Consider the following 20,811-nt stretch of genomic DNA (forward strand, 5'->3'; position numbering starts at 1 on the left):
AGCGGTTTTAGACCCTCCTGAAATCTTACAGACAGCATCAATGTGTTTCAGTCTCAGTCTTCAAGTTAGAAGTAACTGAAGTCTTGAAGTTGGAAGTAACTCTCTTTTGTGGGAGCATTTTTTAGTTCTCTTACTCATGACTATATTTTGTCCTCAAAAGAAATATTTTTTGTAGATGCTATAGAAAAAAATATATTTTTTAAGTAGCAGGTCCAAATTCAAAATATTTTGGCATGTATATCCTTCCAGAATATTTTTGGTGTATGTATGTGTACACATTAAAGAAGACACTTTAAAAACCAGCAGATGTACTGTACATTGTAACATAAAAAAATATGTTAAAGATCTTTCTGCCTTGGTATGTGTACATCTCTGTCATCAGTTACCAGCTGAGTAAAACTCACTGTTATGAATTATATGTTATACTTGATGTACGTGTGTTATAATTGAACCAGCTTCCCTATTTTTAGACATTTAGGTTGTTTCCCATTTTTAGCTCTATAAACAAGGCCATCCTAAACATTTTTATACCTGTCTTTAAAATCTTAATTATAAGACACTTAAAATGGACTAGAAATTGCAGGTGTATCTCTCCCCCCTCCCATTTTTAACAGTTACTGTACAGAAATTTTTGCTAACCTGTTTAAAGGATTTTTATCTTTTTCCAGAAGAGTGTACCTTTGCTATTATAATGTGAAATAAATATGAGATGGAAACTTAACTAGAAACTGATTCTAGCTCTTGCCTTAAATTTTCACAGTACCTGTAACGAGAAACAGTAAAGAAAACAGACTAAGTGGAAACAAAGTGCTGTGCATGGTGGGTTTCTCACCTGGCCTAGCGACCTGTTCCTTACCTTGTCCCGGCCTCGCCAGCTGCACCAGGGCAGGCCTGGCTGACTCTGGGCTAGGTTAGGGAAGGCCTTTATGGAAAACAGGCTTTGTTTTTCAATTGGCTTTGACTTCAGTCTTTAAGTAAAAGTAACTGTTGTGAACTCTGCCATTTGACCCTGTTTAGTCCATCATGCTTTTTTTGTTTGTCTTTTTAGGGCTGCATCAGGGGCATATGGAGGTTCCCGGGCTAGGGGTCCAATCGGAGCTGTAACCGCTGGCCTGCGCCAGAGCCACAGCAATGCTGGATCCCAGTCGTGTCTGCAGTCTATACCATAGCTCGTGACAACACCAGATCCTCAACCCACTGAGTGAGGCCAGAGATCGACCCCGCGTCCTCATGGATGCTACTCGGGTTCATTTACTGCTGAACCACAACGGGAACTCCCCATCATGCTTTCCTGAATCTTTTCAGTAGTAAGACTATGGTTGTCTTCCTGCTACCTCTGGGCAGTAGACTATGTAACCTGTTAAGGATAAGTACCTCCAAATGACCTACGGATCCTGTTAATTCTTGGTTAAATCTTACGAATGGAAGCTTTTCTTGACCATTGCTGTCTCTGCCGTCTCATATAAGACTACACACACACGTGTGTGTGTGTGTGGTTAGACGTAACTTGTGATCACCTTAAAATATCTATCTGGAAATGATTTTATTTATATATTTTTATAATGAAAATGCATAAGAACCACATTACAAAAAAGTTGTAGTAAAGGGTTGAAAAAAATCACCAACTATAATTCCTCCATTCTAACTTAACTACTATGATCTGTTTCTTTCCAGTCTTTTTTCTTTTTCTGTCTTTTCTAGGGCCGCACCCACTGCACATGGAGGTTCCCAGGCTAGGGGTCGAATCGGAGCTGTAGCCGCCAGTCTACGCCACAGCCACAGCCACGCGGGATTTTTTTCTTAGGTATGGATTTTAAGTGGTTGTTGTAAGCAGACATTTCAAAACCACTGTTTCTGTCTAAGGGAACATAAATTTAGATGTATCAAAGGGCTAAATTAAAAAAAAAATTATACACCAGATCATTAAGTACTAGAATTCTGACTTCCTCAAGCATTGATTTCTTCCAGCACAGCATTGTTTTGCGTTGTCAACAGAGAAGCATACTGCTAATCAAGTTATTGGGGTTGTCATCTACTAGAAATAGAATATTAAAACGGTAACACACTGTAATTGTGAAAGGGATCCGCCCTTTTCTTTGCCTTCCCTTTTAAGATCCCACAACAGGCAGGAAGGAATTTCTGAGTAGCTTTTTCAAGATGACTACAACACCAAGACGTGTTAGTGACATTAAAAATAAAATTTAGTGGAGTTCTCTTTTGGCACAGCGGGTTAAGGAGTCCATGTTGGCACTGCAGTGGCTGGGGTTGCTGCTGTGGCTGTGGCTTGATCCCTGACCTGGGAACTTCCACATGCCATGGGTGCAGCCAAAAATTTTTTTAAAATAATAAGATTTAGGCACCCATGTGTACACACCCACATGCATATATGTATATACACATATCAGGCTAAAAAAATGCTAATATAACTTTACAAGAAGTATATTCAAGTCTTTTAGGATAGTACAAACCTTGAGATAGTTTACAACATGGGGAATATAACTGATATTTTATAATAACTCTAAGTGGATTATAACCTTTAAAACTTGTGATTCACTATATTGTACACCTGTGATTTATGTAACACCATACAGCAAGTATACCTCAGTTTAACGAAGTCTTCCAGGATATGTGTTCCACATTTAGAGACTAGTTTCATGCCCATGAGATAACCACAAAGTTGTCTCAAGTTTTTCATTTTAACTTGTACCCAGAAGCCACCCTATTTGTTAGGAGGACAGCTTTGTTATACCTTGTACCAGGGACTGATGCTTCCCCTTGGAGGCTATGATTATTGGAAATTATTGGGATGCATGATACAAGCCAGGTAGAGAAGTTGCATAATGGAATTCAGATGTAGCGGAAGGGGTTTGCGTGTGGCAGGCCCGTGCTAGAGTCTGGAGCCTGCCTCTTCCTGGATGTGTAACAGGGGTCGTCCTCCCACCCACCCCACAGGGCAGGTGTGAGGACAGAATGAAGTCTCTTTGGTGAACAGGCTTTGTAAACTCTAAAGCCCAGTGTATGCTTTGATGCTGGTCCTTCTCAAACGGAATAGGAAAAACAGGGGATGTGAAGTTAAACCACAGTGAAAGCCCTTGAGAACCAAACAGCCTGACCGTGATGCCGTTTTTCTCCTTCCAGTCTTCCAGCAGCGACAGCGGCGGGAGCAGCAGCAGCAGCATCAACAGCCCGGACCGGGCCAGTGGGCCAGAAAGCAGCTTCAACCACCTGGCCAGCGGGTCGAGCCCCCACACCCCGCAGCCCGTGCCCGAGCCGTCCGCGCTGTGCCAAGGCCCGTACTTCCACATCAACCAGACCCTGAAGGAGGCCCACTTCCACAGCCTGCAGCACCGAGGCCGGCCGCCCACATGACGGGCCGGCGGTTTCTTGCCTTCTGTGAAGGGACAGTGCTGTGCAGATTTGATATTTCAACTTATGATGTTTTTAAAAATTGCACAAAAAATGCCTGTTGGCTTTTCAGTCTATATTTGAAATAACAGGTTAACAGGCCGTTGTTTACTTGTGGTTTTGCTGCACTATTGCGATTTCAAAGGGGCTTCGAAGCAGTTTTTTATAGGATTCTTTTGAGGGTGGGTATCAAATCCATGTCAAGGTAACAGTAGGAGGAAGTCTCATCTGTGTGTTGAATCCATAGTTTGTCCAATTCAGACTGATTTCCAAATCTGTCAATTAGAAATTCTACTATATGTAAAAAGGCCTTTTAACAATGCGGGATCTTCAATTTTTTTAAATTCAATAAACCAGTGAAGAGTATCTAGTTTCCATGGAAAGAAAACCTAAGTTTTTTCCAAAATAGAGAAAGCTTGATTCAGTCTTGCACTGAAATTAATTGCCATACTACCTCTTAGTATGAAGATGTCCTGTTGAAAGTACTCTGTCCTCTGGGACAGGAGAAGAACCAGATCCCAGTTAGACTGTGCGACTAAGCTCCCTCCCGGGAAACTCTTCTCTCTTCGTTATATATTTGTATTCCCAGAGAGAAGGTCTTTCAGACTCTTGGATTCCCAGATAACTTGCTACCGTTATTCCTCCAGAGCCTACATCTCAGACTTAGAAAACAGTTTAGTTCCGACAGTCAAGAAATACACAAGGACTTTTCGTCTTACAGCCTTTTGCAGCAGCAGCTCCCGTGATCTCAATGCTAACTCCACCTCGTAGGGTCGAGAATTAAGGCGCCGGCGAAGGCCGACAGTGTACGCTATCTGTGCTGTGAAGCTACTGGCCAAGGATCCACGTCATGCTTAAAGTAACCCCCAGCAGTGGCTGGGGCCACATTCCACTGCTGCAACTGGAAAGACTGGTGTGGCTTAGCAACAAAGGAGCAGAGGCACCTCTAGAAGAAATAACGTGTAGTATTTATTTAGAGATGGGTTGTCCCGTGTCACTTGGTCATGCTAGAGAGCCACCCCAGCTTGAATAACGAAGGCGTAGATGAGTCTTCTTCCTCAGTGACCAGCTGTCTGAACAAGGAGCCAGGATGCCTCGGGTCATCTGCTCGGGGGAGTGCCGGGGGGACAACCTGCCATTGTACGGAGAGGAAAGTGCCTTAGAGTCCACGCGGTCCCCCACCTGCTCACCCTCCACGCCGCCCGCAGTCCGCACAGCACACAGGCAGAGCTGAGAAGCGCCCAGAGCTCTGGTCAGGGGACTTGGCTCTTTGTCAAGATGTGAGGAGGACATGGGACAGAAGGAGATTTTATTATGTGACGGAACTGCAATTTGAGGACGTGGACTACGGGAAGAGGGTAAGCACTTTACTTCCCTTCCCGGGTCTGCTCCTCTGCCGTGGGAGAGCTGAAAGCTCGGTTTCTACGGGCAGACATGGAGACTGGTGGGCAAGCGAACAGCACGGGCCCATGCTTCTCGAGCGGGTGGTTTGTGTAGGAACTCCTTTTTTTTATTACCATCTCCCAAGTTTTAGAACCAGACATTTGATGAGGATTTTGGATCTTAATGGGTTTGATGGCAGGGAATACGGAAAGGGTACATTGCTAGTATTTTATCTAACAAGAAAGCAAACCAACAATGACTAAATGCTGTAAGAAGACCAGCTGTTGAGCTCTCAAACACACATGAACACAATTCGGAAATACCCAGGAGGACTCTCGCAGGCTTAATGGATGGCAGCCCACTGAAACAAGACGGGTGTTAACAAGAACATGTGACATTCGAGAAAGCAAATTTCCTTTTATTTCCCACCCAACTAAAAGACATGAAAGACGAAACCATCACTGAAGGAAAACAGTTTTTTTTCCAAATAAGTACAATCATCGTGCTGGGTTAGCAGTTAACTCTTTTGCCCTGTTAAACACAAGAAATAACCTCCATCCTGTCCTGCATATTTTCTAGAGCTTTGGCAGCCTGAGATACGTTTCTGTTACGAGGCTACTCGACAGTGTAAATGGGCATCGTTTACAAGTTCCATGAGCTCGAGCTAGTGACGCCGTGTACTTCTTCTATATTACGCCGCCATTAAAACAGCATTAGTGCATCCTGTCGTCTTGCTTCTTTATCGGTTATTTAAAGGGGAGCTGACTGGGTGGTTTGGTGGGCAACGGGGGCAGGATCAATTGGGATGAACCCCTGTTCTCCGCACTAACCTGGGCTTTTGTTTCGAGGCTTCTGCTGGCTGATTTGGCCTTTCGAGTGCTTGTCATGCTCAGTGGAAGAAGTCCAAACCTCCAAGACAAGAGGAAGGGATTTCAGTGGCGTAAACAGGCAGCTGTGGGGCCCAGCAAGACCCTCTCAGAACCATTACCTGATCTGACTCGACGCCAGTGGCAGGATGTTGTGGGGCTCCTGGGAGTTGAAGGTACCGCTCCGGGAGGTGAAGGGATTCTCTGTCCCAGTCACTAACCCAAAAAGCACCTGATAAGAAATGGAGCCTGCTGACAGACTGTGTGCTTTCTTTTCCAGTTAAAAGAAAGTCACCTCTGTCGGTAATGAGCCGCTACTGTTTCCTTTGGGGGAGTGCTCTTTTGAGTGTGTTACTACCGCAGAATTACTCTTACCCTTGCCCACGGGAACAGAGTCTCAGAGTCAGGAGCTCTCTGGTTTTATTCCTCTTGCTGAGGCCTGGATGAAACCTTAGCAATCCTTACCCACAACTAAAGGGGTCATATCACGGTTGCCTCGGCTGTGAGGTCTGACCTGATCCTCCTTCAGCCCCTGTAACGAAACTCGCTGCCTGTGTCTCAGCCCCTCCACGCTGCTTCCTGGACTGCTACGGGCTGGGGCGGGCTCGGCTGTACTGTGAGCCTGCGGCGCCTCCCTCACACTGAGCGGTTGCTCCCGGACTTACAGACGTCCGCTGCACCAGGCGATTCAGGTTGCTGTGCAGGTGCGGCGTGAAGACGTCCAGGTCAAACGGGTCGATGAGTGCTTCCAAGTAGTCCGCCACCTTCTCAACCCTGAAGGAAAGATTAGGTTGGTTAGTCTCCACAGTTTTTGAGGCCCGAAACCAATCTCAGGGTCTTGTAATGCTTGACAAGGTCCTGGAACCGCATCTGTTTTCCTTAATCGCTGACTCGGGACCACCTGTCCTGATCTTTGTGCTTCAATAGTCCTCAAGAGTTTTAACCCGATTGGATGGCTGGGTCAAGTCCATTCCTCCCCCATGTCGTTTTGGGGGGAGGGCACCAGAGACTCAAGTTAAACCCCGCAGTTTGCAGGCTGACTCGGGAGAGAGGTGTGCGTTCACCTCCCACACCTGGCCGTGGACTCTATCCAGCAGGTGGCCGCTATTTATCTTGCTGGTAATATGAGTGCTTACCGTTTAAAACAAACACGACACATGGGCAGTAAAAGGGTGGCTCTGGCGGCTTCCCAGGAAGGGGCTACACAGATGCGGAAGAGAGGGCCCTGGGGGGGTGGGTACCTGGAGTCTGGTTTGCTGCGGCCACTCTTCATCTCTTCACCCTTGGCTGTCAGCACAATGTTGAGATAACGCAGATCATAAAGCAGCTGCAGTGCCCGATTCTGGGTCATTGGAAATGCACCTTCTTTCTGCAAATGAGTTTCCCATACCCACTCATTCAGAGAGGTGTACGAATGAGCAGCTTCATGCTTTGGTTGAGTTACAGCTGGTTATTTCAGAAGCTTTTTGTACTCATAAGACCCGCTTAATCTCATAACAAAAACAAATTATGTTAGATATGTGGTCTTCAGCAAAACTCAAAGCTTTGGAGTTGTCATTGTGGCTCAGTGGGTTAAGAACCCAACTAGTATCCATGAGGACGCAGGTTCGATCCCTGGCCTCACTCAGTGGATTAAGAATCCGGCATTCCCTTGAGCTGCAGTGTAGGTTGCAGACATGGCTTGGATCCCGAGTTGCTGTGGCTGTGGTTCGACCCCTAGCCTGGAACATCTATATGCCGCATGTCCAGCCCTAAAAAGCAAAAAAAAACCAAAAGGGAGTTCCTGCTGTGGCTCAGCAATAACAGACCCGACTAGTGTCCATAAGGACATGGGTTCAATCCCTGGCCCTGCTCAGTGGGTTAAGGATCTGGCATTACCGTGAGCTGTGGTGTAGGCCACAGACAAGGCTCCGGTCCCCTCTTGCTGTGACTGGGGCTTGGGCTGGCAGCTATAGTGCTGATTTGACCCCTGGCCTGGAAACCTCCATATGCTGTGGGTGTGGCCCTAAAAAGACTTAAAAAAAAAAAAAAGAAAGAAAAACTGTTGCTAATGAAATGAGTTTACACCATACCTCTACATAAGACGGAGGCTTCCCAGCTCCTGAGGGGGTTGGGGGCTGGGGGTCAGGAGCCCCCTGACAGGGTGTGCTGTGCTTTGCCACTGGTTCCACTTCCTCACACTCCACCCACCCGAGCACCCCATCCTGTGACCAGGCTTGATTAAGAGGAAACAGGTTAATGATTTGCCCAAAGCCGGCAGTGACCACACGGCAGAGCTGGGTTGGAAACCAGGTCTTTTACTCGGAAGTTCGTCCTCGCCGCCTGTACCAAATGGACTTTTCAGGGAAGAGCTGCTTGATCCATAGGAATCAGTGGAGCTGGAAACCACTACCCATGAGAATAGCCTGGGGCGAGCGGTCCTTAACACCTGGAATCCTGGATGCGAACTGCCCAAATCCAAGAAAAAGCTAAGGTTTTTCATTGTTTTTAGGGGGAAATAAACTCACACACCTACCTTCAACTGCTTTTCTTCTGCAAGTTTCTCATAGGCGGCCACTACTCGAACCATACAGCTTTTCAGCATCTCCTGCAGCGTCACCTTTGGCAAGGCATGGCCTCCAACCCGATTAACTTCCTGGCATAAGCTAAACAGGAAGGACTGTACATACCAGGACGGCTAAAAGAACAAAAGAGTGTCAAGTTGCCAGCTTGCACGAATTAATGAGACGCGGTAAAAGTGGACCCATTTATCCCAACTAGGCTCATAAGCCAGGACCCTGACCTCCCCCGGGGGCCCCTCAGAGCAGACCGGTTAACAGATACAAGTGATGTCTGCTGTCACTTCCTTGGTGGCCTGGGACTGACCTGCCACTGTTTTCCACTGTTGTTTTCACATCAGGGTAAGTGGTTCTCTAATTAGCAAAGAACCTGTGCTACAGCAGGAAAGAAGCATCAACTGACTCCTCCAACAGTCTTATTTACTTGACTCTACGCTCACTTTGCCCCCAGAAGAGTCAACATAGTACTTCCAGCTCTTCCTCAGAAGCTGTCTGTTGAATAATTATCTCTGAAGTCTCATTCCTATCCACAGGGCAGCTTTCCCCCTTTCGGGGCACAGCCTCCTAACAGAGGCACCTGCTTACCTGGACAGGGAGTCGGATCTTGGACGTGACGCTGCTGCCAGACTCTGCTTCTTCCTGAATTTCTAGTTCATCCCAACTGGTGGCTGTGGCCAGGACTGAGCCAGCATCATCTAACAGTAATGACTGGGTGAATCCATGAGCCAAAACCTGGTGATGAAAAGCAAATACCCATCCAGGTCAATCAGATCCTATGGAGCTCTGTTTGTTTCAAACTACTTGAGTAATTTTGGTGGCAGCTTCCACCACTTAGGTCCTGCGTAGGATGGCAAGCAGCAAAGCTCACTTTCTCACTTTTCTTGTGGCTTCTGCTGATAATAGCAATGGGAATTTTGTTGCTAACTACCCTACAGTGTCACAGGGCACCTCTTAAGACACCAGTTGAGACTACAGGGATTGTGATATGTAGGTTGAAGAGCAGAAAACAGAGACCCTTGTCTAGGGAGAAAGTCTTTCAGTCTCATCAGATAGCAGGGAAAAAAAAAAAAAATCCCAAGGTTTCTGCTCATAAAATCTAGGCTAAAAGGAATGGGGAAGTTTTTACACTTGCGCTATCTGGCAGAGATAAGTGAAAGTAACTGCATGAAGTAAGACCTGTTATTCCCTTCCTGTTAAAAGACCTTACTGAGCTTGGCCAGCCTGGACTATGATAAAAAGGAGACAGAATAAGGACTGCCTGGCGGGCGGAGAAGTACATCTGCAGGTCACTCACTTTCACAACCACTGAGCTCCAGACCCGGTAGCCCATCACGCTCTGCTGCAGGAGGAGCTCCTTAACTTCCTGCCACTTGGCCTGCATGGGAATCATTTCTTGAGCTTTCCCCTTCCCCTGCTTTTTTAGAGCCCTAGAATCCCTTGTTGATTTCTCGGTGGTCCCTGATTTTCCCAAGATGCACTGCTTCAGGTGGGGACACAGTTCTCCCAGCGACTGGCAAAGTCTGGCCATGAAAAGGACTGCATGCAGCTTGACCCCGCCGAGGACATCCTGCTGCCCCTGGAGAGCCTGCTCGACGCTCTGCAGCTCTGCCTGGATGCAGTTCAGGACGCGCTTGATGCAGGCCGTGGAGTGTGTCCGCAGCATGTCCTGCACAGTCCCCGCATCTGCGTATCTGTCGAAGGCGCAGTTCTTGGCTTGCGCGGGGGAGACGTCCTTGGGCAGCGCTGGATCACCGGAGGGGAGGTAAGCCAGGAGGTCCTCTAACTGCACCTGCAGTTTAGAATCTAGGGCAGAACAGAAGTTCTGGACACAAGGGCTAACAGCTTGTGCTTTCATGGCGAGCCCGCTGCTGGGAAACTGAGCCCGGTTTGACACGCTGACCCAGGCGGCGTCGGAAGGCAGGTCGCTGGGACTCTCGGACCAGAGGAAGAGAGACATGTTATGCTCAAAGTGGATGTGCTTATTTGAAGTAGAACTGCTGGTGCTGCTTTCCAGCTCCTGCAAAGCTGCAATGAGGAGCTCTTTGGAACTACTGGAGATGGAATCAAAGCCTTCTTTTGTCAGAGTCTAAAAGAGAAGGAGAGAAGAGTTCAAAGCCCTGTTCCTTCCAGGAAATCTCAAAACCAGAGCAGCAAGTGACAATCCACCACCCTAGCACTTTCTGAGCCAACCACCCAACAGAAGCCTGGCCTTTTTCAGCCCTGGAGTCTGATCATTTTCATGGTACATCATCCAGAGGAGTCACCACGAGAGTAAGTCAGCAGAGCAGGGAAAGGATATAGGACATACAAAGTGATGGGACTCTCCCCAGACAGCTGAAAGATCACACCAGGACCGGCCCCAAAGCAGCTGGAGCGAGCGGTTTCCCACCTCACCTGCAGCCGGTCAAGGAACAGCTGTTGCATCAAATCCTCCCAGAATAAGAGCGGCTTGTCCAGGAGCCGCCGGCAGATCACATCCCAGCTGTGATGGATGGACTCGTTGGCAAGCAATTCCCACATGGCATCCCGGATGCCCGCGAGACCTTTCATGCTCGTCACGTACACGAGCAGGCTGCCGATCCCATTTTTAATGTCTTCATTACACCTGCAACGAAATCAGTTTTCCTGGACTTTGTGTTTCGTGGTTTTCAACCTTTATTAAGAAAAACAGCTGGACTCCACTTGAAAACCTCTTATCTAGGTCCTGATATATATATTAGAGTGTTTATAAATACACATATATACATAGCATTTCTGGCTGGCTGGCTGGCTGGAAGGTGGCGCCTATGCCCCTTCACCAGGCCTGCCCTTGCTCCCCTGAAGTATCTCTCTGGAAGGACGCCTAGAACCCCAGAGAATGAGCTCAAGGAGTTTGGGATTAACAGATACACTGCTGCACACAAATAGCGAAACAAGGACTCTCTGGAGAGCACAGGGAACTCTACTCAATATTATGTAATAACCCGTCATGGAAAAGAATCTGAAAATAAAAGGTATAACTGAATTACTCTGCTGTACACTTGAAACGAACAAAATGTTGTAAATTAACTACACCTTGGGAAAAAAAAAAAAAGAACCGCCAAAGCACAACCCCCCTGAACTAAATAAAAGCACAGGAGTGGCAGGACTCTGACATAAAGAGGGCTTACAATTCTCTACGTAATATGTTGAAAGATAAACTCCTTCTTGGTTGCTCCAGAGCAGCCCAACCACCACGAGCGTAGCGAAAGGTGGCCGAGCGAGGGGCCGACCTGACCCACGGGGCCCCAGGCACAGCACCATTCGGAATATCAGCCTTCTCGCCCCTCTGCACTGGGCCTCGTGTGGCCACCCGCGAGGCTGCGGGGTGCCCCTGCCCGCCGAGGGGAGGCCCTGGCTACTTGCATGTGGATCCACTTCTGCAGCGTGTCCTTCAGGAACTCCTGGCTGATGGGGTGCGCCAGCGTCCGGAGAGCCGGCTGGAACTCGACGACGGATGCGGGCAGGTGCTTGAACCAGCTGCACAGCTTCATCTCCTGCTGCAGAACACCAAGGCCCTTCCCTACGGAGGCCAAGGGAGAAGTAATCGGGACCACCCTCTGAACACAAATGAGAAAAGGACCTAGACGAAATTTCCAAAAACCATCTAGTCTTCCTCTGGGCAGCCAGACCGGACCCCTGAAATATGGGGACAGCGAACCACAGAATTGGAGTTCCCGTTGTGGCTCAGTGGTAACAAACCCGGCTAGTATCCATGAGGATGTGGGTTCGATCCCTGGCCTCTCTTAGTGGGTTAAGGATCTGGCATTGCTGTGGCTGTGGTGGAGGCTGGCAGCTGCGGCTCCAATCTGACCCCCAGTCTGGGAACTTCCATATGCCGCAGGTGCAGCTATAAAAAGACACACACACAAAAGAACCACAGAACAAAAGAACCCCATCCAGCAGCGTGGCAGCGTCCCTCCAACTCTGTCCTCCTCCAGCTTGAGGAGCAGGCAAAGGAATGAGGAGGGCTGGGTGATCCCTGGCACTCTCACAGCAGAAGGAAGGTGCCAGAAAACAAAAGGTGGCGGTTTCCCACTCCTCACCCCTCCTGCCTCCCTCGAAGATCTAAGCAAAGAAGCCACGGCACTCATCCTGAAGGGGAGCCTGCAGCTCTTCAGAGGCCACCTCTCCAGGAGGGCGCAGGCTGCCGCCGCGCGACTCCGTTCACTGTTGACGGGCCCATGCGCTCTGTCCTGGGTGCGAGCACCTGCCCGAGTTCGAGACTTGGGGATCCTTGTGCTTGTTTCCAAGGCCACGGCAAATGAGCTCACTTTTCATGGGAGGGAAAAGGCACTACATGGAAGCGCCTGCAAGGGAACCCGGGCACAAGGAAGCGAGAAAGAGGCCAGATAAAGTAAAAGCAAAGACGGAGCCAGAGATGAGACCGTTTACTCCACCTCTCTGCCTGAAGGTGACCATTGGGCTGTCCCCCCCGCATCCCACGTGCTTCCCGTCTCCTCCGCCTGACCTTGGAGTTCTGGAGTTTCCTGAGGCACAGCCCACTCTCCTCCATCCTCCCCTCCTCCGATCGCTCCACCCACCCCCAAGGCTTCAAACAACAGCCCTGAGCAGAAGCGGCATGCAGGGGCGCCTCCAGCCAGGCCACTCTGCTCTGCTCTGGACCCGCAAGTCGCCCGTCCACCCCACCTTCCCACTCCAGGGTCTCAGCTGCTTCCAACACAACATTTTCGAAAGTAAACTCATCATCAGCCCTTTCAAACCCGCCTACACCGCTGGTGAGAATGTAAATTGGTGCAGCCACTGTGCAGAACACTATGGAGGTTCCTTAAAACACTCAAAATAGAGTTTCCATAAGACCCAGCAATCTCACTCCTGGGCATCCATCTAGAGAAAACTGTAATTTGCAAAGATACGTGCACCCAAGTGTTCACTGCAGGGCTCTTCACAACAGCCAAGACATAGAAGCAACCTTAATGTCCAGCGACAGAGGACTGGATAAAGAAGATGTGGGATGCATACGTACAATGGAATTTTACTCAGCTATAAAGAAGACTGAAATAATGCCATTTGCAGCAACTTGGATGGACTTAGAGATTATCGTACTAAATGAAGTTAAGTCAGAGAAAGACAATTTATCACTTACAGTGAAATCTAAAAAAATGACACAGATGAACTTACAAAAGAGAAGCAGACTTGCAGACACAGAAAACAAACTTATGGTTACCAAAGGGGATGAGGGGGGAGGGATAAATTAAGAGTTTGGGATTAGCAGATACAAACTACTACATATAAAATCGATAACCAACAAGGACCTACTGTATAGCACAAGGAACCATATTCAATATCTTGTAATAAACTATAATGGAAAAGAATATGAAAAAGAATCGGAGTTTTCTTGTGGTGCAGCAGGTTAGGGATCTGGCTTTGTCACTGCAGTGGCTTGGGTTGCTGCTACGGTGTGGGTTCGATCCCTGGCCTGGGGAACTTCCATAGGCTGTGGGCTCGGCCAAAAAAAAAAAAAAAAAAAAAAAGGAAAAGATTTAAAAAAGAAAACATACATGTATAACTGAATCACCAGAAACTAATGCAACATTGTAAATCAACTACACTTCACTAAAAAACCCCACAAAACTCCTTTTCTGGGAGTTCCCATTGTGGCTCAGGGGTAACAAGCCCTCCTGGTATCACTGAGGATGCGGGTTTGATCCCTGGCCTTGCTCAGTGAGTTAAGGATCTGGCGTTGCTGTGAGCTGTGCTGTAGGTCACAGATGCAGCTCCAGTTCGACCCCTAGCCTGGGAACTTCCATATGCCGTAGATGCAGCCCTAAAATGCAAAAAACAAAACAAAACAAAACGAAAATTCCTTTTCTAGTAAACCTGGACACCTTCCTTCTATATCCTTCACAGCCAATCCTTTACCAAACTGTCTCCTGGACACCTGTCCAAGTTGTCCCTTCAGCTCTCTCTCTACTGCCCCCGATGTCTGTCATCTGGTTCATGGTGACAGCCTCTGACATGAGCTCTCGGCATCCACTTGAGCAACACGGGGAACCGCTGCCACATAAAAGCCAAATGCATTTAATTCCAATTGGGACAAATGGTCCCAAATGAAAAGTATAGGAGACATGGGAACACAGAACGAAGGATCACTAAGCCTGGAAGGTCCCAGAAGGCTAGCCACTGTTCTGCTCACATGGCTCTGCATTACCTGGTCACAACTCATAGCCCAGCCCCGTCTCTTCTCCCCCCACTACCCCTCAGCCGCCTCTGCTTTCTTTCAGTTCCTCACACACTAACAGTCTCCTCACCTCAGGACCTTTGCACCTCCTCTCCCTTGTGCCTAGAACTCTCTTCTTTGCCTTCTTTACCTGACTCTTACTCACCCTCAGGTTTCATTTCAAATATCATGTCCCCAAGAAAGTCGCTGACCTTGGTGAGGTCCCTCCATTCCAGGCTACCAGGTCAGCCTATCCTCTGACGTCATGGCAGCGACCAATAGGGGTACTGAGCAGGTATTCGTGGATCGTGAGTTCAACATCTGCCTCTACCACTAGCCCGCGACCTCCACGAAGGAGGGTCCACATCTGCCCAATTCACTGCTGTCTCCCCAGAGCCGAGCACAGTAGCCGGCAGATGGCACCTGCCAGTAACAATCTGCTGAATGAACCAGAAAATAAGAGAGGCTGGCTAAGAGCTCACCAGGGGGATGCTGGCCTGTGATGGTGTCCAGAGTTGAGAAGAGCAGGCCACACGGCAGGGACGGCTCTGGCAGCAGACCTTCCGGTAAAGTGTAGAAAAGAGCATGGGCTTGGTTCAAGGTTGTGGCCAGCAGCTCCACGAGAGAGCAAATCTGAGCCTTGACACCAGCACCTGCGAGAAGAAACCACCCTCTGTTAACAACTGTGGGTTCCCGCAGCACATCCCTGCTCCATTCCCATGCTCGAGGACCACATTTTGGAGAGAAGCCACACCCACCATGGTGTGGCTGGTTGAGAAGTTTCTGAATAGCTGCCTTTCTGGCCAACAGGAAGTCTGTTAGGGCTTGGCGAGGAGAACTCTCTTCTAAGAGCATTATAGCGCACAGGGCCTCGGCCACGGCTTGGTCGGACACGGCCTGGCACTTCAGGAGCATCCTGCTCTCATGCAGAATGGTTGACCTACAAGATGATGACCAAGGTCAGCAGGGAGCTTTGTACATCTCGGGGGAAGAGCCCCAGAATGTCACGAAAGAAGACCTACTCCATAAAATCGTAGGGCTGACGTGTGGCCATGGCCAGAGAAGGTCTTTTTGCCAGAGCCACTTACCGGAAGTGGCTGGCTGCTGCCACCTGCCGGACGAGTATAGGGAATCGGGACAGGACAGGGCTGTATCGGGAGCTAGAAGCATCCAGCTGGAGCAGGGTGTGGAGGTGGCAGCAGAGCAGGTAGAGCTGTGTGGCGTGGAGATACTGAGAGGCCTCCATCGAGCTCCAGATCTTCTCAGGAATTTCTAGGAGTAGCTTGATCTGGGCAGCCATGCTGTAGAACTTCTCCTGGGATGGCAGCTGTGGCTGCAGAACAAACACGAATCAGAACAAACCAAAGCAGGGGCCGTGTTGGGCTGGCTAAGGTAGAAGGAGGGACGAAGCTTCCATGAAGCCAGATTCGGTGCTGCTCAGCAAGGCATTGACGTGGCCGTAGCAGAATTACTGGAGTCAAGCTTTTCCTACCAGCGGCAGCTTTGCTCCATCCTGGAGGGCAAACCTAATCTGGTCATCTCACAGTCTGGGTGTCAGGGACCCTCAGGATGCTTCAATAGCCCAGAGCCCATGTGCCATCCCGCGGGCAAGCCTTCTCCTTCCCTCGTCTGATGTTCAGTCTTCCTACCTTTCCTCCCGCTGCTTTCGGTGCATCGTGGGCTTCTTTGCCGGCTGCTTCTATTCATCAACCTTCCACCAAATCTTGTGGTTCAGGCCTCACGCCTCCACTCATCTCAGTCTGTCCTCTCACCTCACAGGTCTCTTCCCTCAACTGTCACCTCCAGGTGGACACGACCATGTCCTTATCTGTAGCCCATACTGCTCCCCTGAACCCCAATCGAGCCTTCTCTGCTGCTGTCAGCCACTTCCCCTGGGAAGTTTCACTGCCATTCTACCACCAGCATATTTAAAACCAAATTCATCTCCTTAGATATGTTAGCATATGCCACCCCTGGGCCCCCAATTCCCAAGAAACTCGTGTTCTCCGGATGGGTCTGTTGATGTCTCCACGACCTGGGGTTCTGCTACCACTGGCAGGATTCTAACGCAAGTCATCCTCTCACACTTAGATTTTTTTTTGGCTGCGCCCGCAGCATGAAAAAGTTCCTAGGCAAGGGATCAAACCTGCACCACAGCAGTGGCCCACTGCAGTGACAATGTCGGATCCTTAACCCACTGTGCCGCAAGAGAACTCCAATCCCACACCGAGGTTACTCCCCAAACACTTCACTTGTGCTCTGTTCACTCTCTATCCCCTCGGATCTATCCTTTTCCTTCGCTGTCAAATTAACCTTCTTCGAAGGCCACTGAGATCACGGCTTTGCTCAGTTCTCAAGGGCTCCCTGTTGCTGAGGACCTCGGCCTGGGGACCAAGGGTTTCCTTCCACTACTTTCTTCCAGGAACCCTTGAATCCTCTGATTCTCATGTGTGTGTGTGTGGGGGGGGGTTCATCTCCCAGGGACCGTGCAGCAATATCTGGGGACATTTTTGATTACCACAGTGGGTGACAGGAGTGCTCTTGGCAGCTAGTTGTTAGGAGCCTGGGATGCTTCTAAACAGCCCACTACACATAGGATAGGCCTCTACAACAAGGAATAATCGCTCAAACCGGTAACACCAAGGTTGAGAAACTCTGCTTTAATGAAATTCATACCTGATTTTGATCGTCTTTACACACCCTAGACCCATATTCCAAATCTCATCTAGAAGGCCTCTCCTTACTGGGGAGGACCCAAGCCTGAAGTGACTGCCTTCGGAATTTTTACCATAAATGTACACAGTTATTCTGGGAATCAACACCCATTATCACACACAAAATTTTTTTTTTTGCCGCACTCACAGCTTGTGGAAGGTCTCCAGCCATGGGACAACACAAGATCCTTAACCCACTAAGCCACCAGGGAACTCCCTATCCTAAAATGCTTTCTTCTGCTACTCTATAAATTATTTACCTTTTTTAAAATCAACTTTCCGAGGATTTAACTCCTCAACTAGATTGTAAGATCCTGTATAGCAGGGATAGGGGACTTCTGATTCTCTGTGCCTTGAACACAGAAGGCACCCAAATTTTTGTGACTGAGAATAAGTCAGATTGAACAGCAATAAAAATAAATGTTTTTCAAGATAAGCATAGTACAAATTAATTTTTTAATAAAACCCTTAAGCATGCCTGAGTTATAGCAAAGGCTGGGAACCTAATGCACTAAATGCACAGTCTAGGGAGGGATAAAATCTCTCATTTCAAAAATTAGCAAAGAATTTCTAGTTTCCTCTGGTTCTATCGCGTTAGCCCGGCTTAATGATCTGGATTCTTCTAAAACCCAGGCTGTATTAAAAAGTTCCAAACTGGAGCTAAGTTGCACTCTGCAATTTTTTTCCTTCCACATGGCTGTATGGCTTCAGAACAAATTCCTTCCTTACCTTTCTCACCCTCTGCGCCCTTTCCCTTTGCCACCCCTAAGTCAACATTCTTCAGCAACACAAAAGGCATTATTAGGATTAGCGTCCTTGGACAGTGGGTCTAATCATTAGTGTTTGGAGGAAAAACACGAATTAAAATAAACTTAGTTTCTTAAAATGAAAACGTTCCTCTCTTGAAAAGATGAGAGTTTGCCATAAAAAAAAAAAAAAAAAAAAAGAGAGCTTGATAGTTGGGTACTATCTTCCAACAACAGGTGGAAAGGGCTATGGAGGTTATTCCCGGGAGCGGGATCGGGGTGGGGGCGCGGTGGGGGCGGGAGGGGGAGACTGGGAGGAGGAAGGAACGGCCTGGGGGGAAGGCGTCAGCCTAGGGGAGAACTCTGTTCTAGTTATAATGTTGGGAAATGCGATATAAGGAACGAGTCGAACTGTCTAGCGAGAGACCCCTGGCGTTTCCATGCAAAGCTGGCAGGAAAAACTCAGTGACCCCACCAGTGAGGTGCGGAACGCAAGGCCCGGAAGCCCGGGAAGGCGCCTGAAGAAACGGCCGAGGGATTTTGGAGAACCGGGCAGCCGCAAGGAAGGGACAGCGGCCGTCGTCCCCCGAGGAGGGAGCGCAGAGAGCGGCGGAGGCTCTTCCTACGGCAGGTGAGGCCCCGCCGGGGGACGCGGGCCGGCCCACGTGAGCAGGAGCGGCCGGGCTGGGGGCGGGGGCCCGGGGCTGACCTGCGGGTCCCGCGGCGGCCGGGGCGCGGCCGAGCCGGCCTGGCGGAGGCGGGCGCAGTACTGGTCGGTGGCCTTCACGGCGTCCACCAGCCCCTCGGCGCAGCGGCGCATCTGGCCGATGGTGTCGGCCGCCTCAATCAGGTCACGGTACCGCTCCCCCACCATCTGCCGCAGCTCCTCCTTCTTGTGCTCAATCTCGGCCCGAACCTGGCGCTCCAGCCCGCGGATCTCCTCCGCTCCATGGGTCTCGAAAAGCGCCGCGGGGTCGCGCAGATCCAGCCGCTTCAGAGCAGGGGAAGCGGCCGCGGCCGCCATGACGGACCGGTCAGCCGCCCAACGGGGCACTTCCGCTCAGCCGTCCCGCCCCTGCGGCCATCTTGGTCGGGGGCGGAAGTGCTTCCGCCCCGCTGCGGCCATAGTTGTTTGGGGCGTATCCGGATGGCCGAGGGGCGGGCCTGGCGATGGGCGGCATTTTTTTAAAGAGAGACTGTGTGGTTGTAAGATCACTGTGGCTGGCGGTATGTCTGCTGGTCCAACCCCTCGCGAATCTCAAGCCCCTCCCAGGGCAGGTGGAGCATCTCCACTTCGGAGTTAATTATCATCCAGCGTCCGCGGTGTACCGCCTCCTCGTGATGCTCCTGTGCCTTACTGGTCCGTCGCGGTCCCCGGGCAGGGGTCTTTACGATGATGGGATTGCACCCTCGGCCTGTCCCTCTCCCCTTGGAATCCCTCGGCCGCCCCTGTGTCCTGGCCAGCTGGGAGCCAAGTGGGCACACATAGCTGATAGTAGGTGCTGGATCAAAGCTGGGGCAGCAGCTTGAACCCTTCACTGCCTTGTGCGGCATCCTTGTTATTCATTATATTCTGTGGTCATCAAGCAAATGCAGTGGCAGGAAAAGAGAAGTGTGAGTTCATTTTTGTTCGTTGAAGATAACTTCCCAGTTGCTCTGGACCAGGCCCGAGCACAGGGACAGGCTGCTCCTTACCGGCGCTGTGTGTGCTCGCTCCCTTGCTTCTGGTGTTCTTTGGTTGTTGGTTAATTATTTGGGGGTGCCGTTTTTTCTTTCAACCAGTGTTATACCAAAGATGTTTTCCCTTGTGTAACCTTACATTAATCAGCACCGGTCCGGGTAGAAGGGTAGTGGGCAGCTGAGGAAAGGACCAAAATACTAAGGAAAACAATATCTTGGGGTGGGGAGGATGCCTAACACAGACTTGGTAAGAATGAAACCTGGAGAGTGTGGCCTGTTTCATCTAAGTATTTCCAAGATGCCTCATTAAAAAAAAAAAAAATTGTATTATTGAAGATTTCACCCTAATGCAGAGCGAATGGTATAATGGGTCCATCAGCTGGGTTTTACACTCACTACCTCATGGTCAGTCTCCTGCATCCTTACCCACTTCCTCTCCCTCCCACCACCTCCATTATTTTGAGGCAGGTCCCAGACATCAAAGAATTCCAATCTTTAATATTCTAGTTTACCTCCCACTAGCCCTTCAGTCTACGGATTGAATTTTGCTGCTGGGTAACCTGGGACCCAGAGAGACAGACAGATTTACTCGTGTGTGTAAATTTCAAAGCCTGTCCACAAAATTATCTGATGTACGCTTCAGGCTGCAAAGTAGGTAGGAATAGTTATTCTATGTGTGACGAAAACCTAGAGAAGCTTATTTATTCCTGCCCAAGTCGCATAGTTAGTATGAGACAAAATCAGCCCTTAGGCCTAGAATTTTGAATTCCTTTTCTGCTCTGTCACATAACTTCCTACAAACTCAAAGCACTCCTTGGTGGCAAGTCTGCAGTCCCATTCTGTAGGGACACTTATCCGTCTGCAGAATGTCTTTCCCATGTTTGAGAAAGTCATTGCTGTATGGCAAGATCGGTTCCCCTTACTGCTAAGCTGGATCAGCCAGTCGGACACAAGGAGTAGGGGCAGTGGAGGCATCATTCTGGTGGTGCCACATCCACCTGCAAACATCCACTCTCGACAGACAGCAGGGACATTGAATCCAGCTGCAGTGCTCAGCTGCCAGTGCTGGCAGTGGTGCTGGTGACAGCTTTGGGCAAACACAAGGCGGTCCTCACCAGAATCGCCCTGAGGCATGTTTTGACTGAGTTCTGAAGGTTAGCGTCCCTTTGTTTCTGTCTGTTCCCTGAGCCTGGTTCCCCACCTTTTCCAGAGATTCTCTGAGCTGTCCAATATCTTATTGATAAATGTCACTTTTTTGAA

At 49.4% G+C, this 20,811-nt stretch overlaps 3 protein-coding genes across 8 annotated transcripts in view; 2 read left to right on the plus strand and 1 right to left on the minus strand.

Moving 5' to 3' along the window:
* FAM104A (family with sequence similarity 104 member A) overlaps positions 1 to 5,509 on the plus strand; it is a 19,349-nt gene extending 13,840 nt beyond the window's left edge. Inside the window, exons 4-5 of one of the 2 annotated variants that reach the window (XM_021066708.1) lie at positions 761 to 819; positions 3,139 to 5,509. In XM_021066708.1, coding sequence (XP_020922367.1) covers positions 761 to 819; positions 3,139 to 3,369 — 290 coding nt within the window. In that variant the 3' untranslated portion in view covers positions 3,370 to 5,509. The remainder of the gene's footprint in view (positions 1 to 760; positions 820 to 3,138) is intronic. The other variant, XM_003131246.4, reaches the window with a different exon arrangement.
* COG1 (component of oligomeric golgi complex 1) lies at positions 4,353 to 18,964 on the minus strand. Of its 5 annotated transcripts, XM_013980797.2 has the most exons (15): positions 18,581 to 18,926; positions 15,500 to 15,744; positions 15,170 to 15,351; positions 14,894 to 15,064; positions 11,597 to 11,753; positions 10,607 to 10,817; positions 9,507 to 10,298; positions 8,798 to 8,944; positions 8,170 to 8,331; positions 6,896 to 7,023; positions 6,320 to 6,428; positions 5,777 to 5,886; positions 5,619 to 5,697; positions 5,112 to 5,149; positions 4,362 to 4,537 (listed from the first exon to the last, which is right to left on the minus strand). In XM_013980797.2, the coding sequence occupies exons 1-14, from the start codon at positions 18,893 to 18,895 to the stop codon at positions 5,132 to 5,134; spliced, it is 2,826 nt and encodes a 941-aa protein (XP_013836251.1). In that variant the 5' UTR covers positions 18,896 to 18,926; the 3' UTR covers positions 4,362 to 4,537; positions 5,112 to 5,131. The 5 variants fall into 5 exon arrangements, with proteins under 5 accessions (XP_003131293.1, XP_013836250.1, XP_013836252.1 ...); XM_003131245.4 differs by lacking the exon at positions 5,112 to 5,149 and having other exon boundaries at positions 4,353 to 4,537; positions 18,581 to 18,964; XM_013980796.2 differs by having other exon boundaries at positions 4,353 to 5,149.
* The window catches only part of SLC39A11 (solute carrier family 39 member 11), a 444,518-nt gene continuing 441,863 nt past the window's right edge, over positions 18,157 to 20,811 (plus strand). Inside the window, exon 1 of the mRNA XM_021066702.1 lies at positions 18,157 to 18,502. The gene's annotated coding sequence lies outside the window, so the exon portion shown is untranslated. The remainder of the gene's footprint in view (positions 18,503 to 20,811) is intronic.

Source organism: Sus scrofa, chromosome 12, assembly GCF_000003025.6.
Source record: "Sus scrofa isolate TJ Tabasco breed Duroc chromosome 12, Sscrofa11.1, whole genome shotgun sequence".
In the NCBI taxonomy this organism is placed as follows: Eukaryota; Metazoa; Chordata; class Mammalia; order Artiodactyla; family Suidae; genus Sus; species Sus scrofa.

Bases quoted from the DNA above. Each gene is read 5' to 3' on its own strand.
- COG1 (XM_003131245.4), bottom strand. From the start codon at position 18,895: ATGGCGGCCGCGGCCGCTTCCCCTGCTCTGAAGCGGCTGGATCTGCGC. The intron at 10,818-11,596 runs GCAAGTAGCCAG...ATTTCGTTGCAG, and splicing joins CTGCAGAAGTGGATCCACAT to GTGTAATGAAGACATTAAAA. The intron at 7,024-8,169 runs GTAGGTGTGTGA...ACTCATTTGCAG, and splicing joins CAGAAGAAAAGCAGTTGAAG to AAAGAAGGTGCATTTCCAAT.